This window comes from Paracoccidioides brasiliensis (genome assembly GCF_000150735.1).
Source record: "Paracoccidioides brasiliensis Pb18 unplaced genomic scaffold supercont2.1, whole genome shotgun sequence".
NCBI lineage: Eukaryota > Fungi > Ascomycota > Eurotiomycetes > Onygenales > Ajellomycetaceae > Paracoccidioides > Paracoccidioides brasiliensis.
Window position 1 is genome coordinate 3,175,187 of NW_011371358.1, and position 5,291 is coordinate 3,180,477.

The following is a 5,291-nucleotide window of genomic DNA, read 5'->3' on the forward strand; positions in this document are numbered from 1 at the left end:
AACTATCTCGTCACAAAGAGTCGCTACATCCACACCTTCACGTTAGTTTTCAGCCGTGACCCTAGACAGACCGGCAAATTTTGGACTTGACGCCCTTTTTTGCCCTCGTGGGATATTTTGGACCACCCGACTTTCCTTCCTACACTCATTTATTAATAGTTTTGCTCCCTACACTTCTCGCGCGTGTCTCTGGACAATTTGTGTCACTCGTTAATATTTCTTTTCCAACAAAATAAAACAAGAACGGAACGGACAAGGCTTTTGTCTGGTTGAGTTGCAGGAGAAAGCAAGGGAGTTTTATTTACGCTCACAGCTATGGGTCATCATGGGCGAAGGCATTGGAGGCCTGATATGATGCATCTGAGAGGTAATTCTGTCCCGCATGCTGGAAATGCACTTGTTGGGGCAGCTGAAGGCCAGAGAGACAAGAGCCGCGATGTTACGGAGGCTTTGTTCGAAACATCTAAAACACTTGAAGACGTTGTCCTACCTGAAGAGGCGAAAGTTGATGGTCAAGGACGATTTCTGGAGGGGTCAAATCTACTAAAACTACAAGCACGACAACTGCAGGGATTCCCTAGGGATCCAACTGTTGTGGTCGCGACTTTCATTCATGTCTTGCTGGAGAATGGCTCCACTGCTGGGAAGTTTACAGTTCCCATATTGCCTGCAATAGTGTCCAATTCGGATATAGGGCGGGACACCATTCCCACACAGTCTGATTCTCAGACTATTGTGCACACCGCTCCTCCTATGCCACCGGCACCATCTCACCCTAATAGCCCCAAAATTCCTAGAAACGGACCCACCGTACCACGCGCCGATCCAGATACAAGTGGTTCGACTGTCGACCCTCCCGCTAGCGTTACTGTCCCCCCTAATACTGATTCCAGAGCGTCTTCTCCGTTACCCCTGTCGACCAGCAATACGCAACCGGATTCCGTCTCCAACTCTGATACCGTGACTCCAACCCAACAGACTACTTCACCAGAGTCTTCCGTCTCAGAAACATCCACGTCAGCCTCTGATCTGGTAACGTCACCCACATTTATTGTCAAGCCCGTTTCTCCAAGCTCTACTTCCGAAAGTTCGACCTCATCTTTCAATACATCTACATTCTCTTCGATTGCTTCGTCTTCATCCTCGGTTACTTCATCTTCTTTCCCAGAGTTCACCCCATTTATTAGCTCACAAAACCTCTACCCAACTGAGTCAGCTCCCAGTTCTAAGTCAGGTCTGCGTAGCAGCAATCGCCTAGTTGCGCTGCCAACTAGTGATTACAATTCTACTATATCTACATCCTTACCAACGTCGTTATCTTTTTCATTAATATCATCCTCTTCATCGTTTCTATCAACTACTACTAACACCACTTCCTACTCGCCGAGTTACATTACATCTTCAGCAGAAGGCTCAACAGGAGCCCCAGGACATTCTTATAGCGGTGGATATTGGACCCCAACAGCTGCAGGTGGCCCAGGTTCTGAACCCACCTCTGCAGGTGACATTACCGGCTCTGACGCTGCTCAAGTCCGGACTACCAAGGTGGTTGGAGGGGTCGTTGGTGGAGTTGCTGGTATCGTCCTTCTCATCATGGTTGCACTCATACTTCTAAGACCGCGAAAGCGCAAGGGTGATTTTACCCAAGGCCAGGGAACGGCAGCGATTCTGAGCCCGGGTTCAGCAGGCGTGATGGTAGAACGCTCCTCCACCATCGGCAGCCCAGGAGCTGCCGGAGGCGCTTTGGGAAGTGCAGGCGGTGTGTTTGGCAAATGGAGGAACTCCCAACAGCCTACGAAAATACACGAACCACCACCCCTACCACCAGGCGAACGCGGGTTTAAGAAAGTATCCGGGAGGAAAATTACATCAGTGCTCGAATCCGGTGGTGACGAATACGATGACCCTTTCGGAACAATGGGAGAAAAACTCTACTTTGAGTTGGGCACTGCAACGAAGGGAACGGAACCCCCACCTTCACCCCCACCCATCATACTCCCGTCCCCATCACCGCCACTATCATCTTTCAAGCTCCATACCTCCTCCATCTCACGCAGTGGAACAATTTCACAACCCTTCCCCGCCCCTCCACTAGGACGTCCACCATCGCAAGAAAGCGATTCTTCCGCACAGATAGTTTTCCGCCCTTCACCTGCGCGAACGCCACAGACTAGTACTCCCGATGTCACCTCGACAGCGGGACTGGAGACGTCTGGTGCGTTTGCGTTGCATCCTTCACTGCCGCGGGGTCCGTTGCCGCGATTACCTAGCTATCCTAGCTATAGAAGGGTTTCGGGGACGGATGGGATTGGGAGGAGTATGGCTAGTTCTGATGGGAGTCGGGCTAGTCGGTTTACGGAGGCGGTTTAAAAAGGGTTGTTTTTTCCCCTTCTTTCTTTTTTGAAGAAAAAAGAAAATTAAAGGGGGTTCTCGGATTATTTACTTATTGAATTTTTCTTTGCCCTTTTTTCTTTCTTTGAGATGCATCCCCCCTTATACGAAATTTTGCTAATTATTTACAACCTCACCATTTGCACCCACCCCATCTCCTCCTAAATGCCTTCGCCAAAAAGCCCAGTTACCCACTAATACTTTTTATTCTCTTTTGGCTTTACCAATTAATCTCCCTTTTGGTTATTTTTTCTTTTCAATTTTTTTCTATTTGATTTACAGACTTGGCGTCATCTTTTGGCGTTTTCCTACATATCCAATTTTCCTTTTATTATTTATTTGCTCTGTGCTTTCTCTTGTCTAGTCATAACGTCTCTTTTTATTATCAAAACAGCCAACACACACCCCTTTACGCAACTTTTTTATCTCTCACCTCACAATCCACTATCGAATTACCACATGCGACAAAAACCTTAGAAACCCATGAGACATATATGCATCACCGGTCCCTCTAACCTCCTAAACAATCTCATCTTCTCAATTCAACTTAAGTTGTTTGATACCATCAATCTTCATGGAGTTTTCTGTTTCCCCCATTTTCTACTTCATTTCTTGAGTAAAGGAGTAGAGAAAAGAGGATAGAATGGATGTGTGGATGAAATGCATTCATTGTATTGGGGTGGTAAATAAATATTTCAATTATTTAACTTCCCTATACTATGTTTTTTGGACCTTGCTCATTGCTTTCTTGCTTGGTTATGAGGGTTGGTATAGAGTTATCAGTGTTTACCCTGCTTTCTTGGGGGTTGAGAGCCAGATTAATCTTGTTGTATGTTGTTAGTTGATAAATGTGTGTCCTGCTATTTGTCCGACTACCTGGGTCGAGACTTCATTTGATTTTAATCCTATTCGGGGATAACAAACAGTTGAGTTCAATAATCTCTAGTAGGTTTGCCTAGAACAATTACTCTTTACAAAATTTCTACACACTTTACTCCTTTCTCACTCTTTCAATGGATGAAAGGAACATCTCACTGATAAGACATTTATTAGACATCCAACCCGATTGTATTTCAAGGGGTACACACATGTATATTAACACGAATGCAAATTCTAAACCCAGAACAAATATCCAAATAATTGTATCAAAGATACACAGTATACGCATAAAAATTCAAATCATGCTCTTGCTCCCACTATCGAGGATTTCAAGTCGATATGCTGCCGGGTATATATCCCATCTCTTACAACATATACCTAAACGACTGATGTTTCCTTGCAGCATCTTCAACGTCCGTCCTATCTGTGTCTCCATTCGGGATATCTCCCTTTCCACCATCCACAACTTCCAGAATCGTATCCCGTCTCCGATTTTCCCGCCACAGCACCCACATATTCAGCAAGGACACAACCGTCACCATCAAACACATCCCAAACGATATCCACATACCTTTCCTATAAAAGGGCCCTTCGCTCGCCGGAAAAATATTAGTCCCCAACACAGGTCCGCATTGACCTGCCGTCGCCAAAACAGCCAAAGCACCCGCTCTCTTGGAATCAGTCTCCTGCGAGTTACCCACCCAGGTATATATCATTGCCACAGAGACGAAAATCTGCACTGCTAGGAACAGGCTAAAGTAGCGGACTGCGACAGATGAGGAGATGGCAAGGCAGAGAAAGCCAATTGCTGCTATTGAACTGCTGGCGGCGGCGAAGGGCCCGCGTAGACTAAGGCGGTCGGAAAAGTAGCAGACTGTTATGATGGTTATGAAGCATAGGATGTAAGGGGGTGCGCTGAGGCCGTTTGATTGGATCGTGCTGAACACGCCTAACTCCTTGATGATTGTTGGGATGAACAAGGGGAGGGAGGCGAAACTGACATTGCAGCCAGCGTACATGAGTGCGGGAATGTAGGCTGTTTGTTTCCTTTTTAGTGCCGGAGTTCACAACGTGATGGTTGTTATAGGGGGGAATGGCTAATCATCATAAGGCTTAACCTACTTCGATAATCCTTAAGGGCCCAAAGAACCTGTTTCAACTGCAAACCCTTCGTTTCTCTATCCCCCGGCTGCCGCAGGGAAATATCAACAGCAATTTTCTTCTCACGCTCATTCAGAAACCTCGCCGTATTCGGCGCGTCAGGCATGAAATACCATACAATGACTGAGAGAAGGCAGGAGGGAATCCCCTCGACAATGAGCAAAATGCGCCACGGACTAATAGACCCTCTTATATGCGAGATAGCATAGGCGAGAGCACCTCCGTATGCATTCGCCAGCGCGGAACCGGATAGGAAAACTCCCACTCGAAAGCCCACTTGCTCCCGCGGGTAGAAGTAGGAGAGGTACAAGGCGATACCGGGCGAGAACATAGCTTCAGTTATGCCGAGGAATACACGGCACACCATGAGACCCTCCCAGCTTCTGGTGGCGGCTTGCAGGGTGGAGATGAGACCCCAGGCGAAGGAGGAGAAAGCTACCCAGTTATGCGGTTTGAAGGCTTTCCAGCCGATCGTTGTCCATTGGGACAAGATGTCTGTTGTTATTGATTCCCATGGAATTAGTATCAAAGGGGGAACGGAGAGCCGGGGGATACCAAGTAAATGACCGTCACCTACAGGAAATGTAAAACACCGTCGCCAGCCAAGTGTACCTCCGCCCAGACAAATCGATATCCTCCCCTAGGCCGGAAATGCGTGCATTGCCCAGGTTACTTCTATCCAGGATGCTAAGGCTGTACAGGACGAATATCAACGGCAAGAGATTCCAGTCCAACTTGCGTATCACTACTTTCTCCTCCTCCTTCGTGAAGGTAAATTCCGGGTTTCTCTCTGTCAAACCCTTCTCATCATCGATTTGTTTGGTTGGTCCACTGCTTTCCATGATATTGTTTGAAACCAT

The 5,291-nt window shown here is 47.1% G+C and overlaps 2 protein-coding genes across 2 annotated transcripts; one reads left to right on the forward strand and one right to left on the reverse strand.

Moving 5' to 3' along the window:
- Positions 1-315: 315 nt before the first annotated feature.
- Positions 316-2,370, forward strand: PADG_00957 (uncharacterized protein; the record flags this gene model as incomplete). Its single annotated transcript, XM_010758253.1, has 1 exon — positions 316-2,370. One exon carries the CDS (start codon positions 316-318, stop codon positions 2,368-2,370), a length of 2,055 nt encoding a protein of 684 aa, XP_010756555.1.
- A 1,265-nt stretch (positions 2,371-3,635) lies between these two features.
- On the reverse strand, positions 3,636-5,291 carry PADG_00958 (uncharacterized protein; the record flags this gene model as incomplete). The annotated part of the gene is made up of 3 exons (XM_010757760.1): positions 3,636-4,306; positions 4,393-4,926; positions 5,009-5,291. The coding sequence occupies 3 exons, from the start codon at positions 5,289-5,291 to the stop codon at positions 3,636-3,638; spliced, it is 1,488 nt and encodes a 495-aa protein (XP_010756062.1).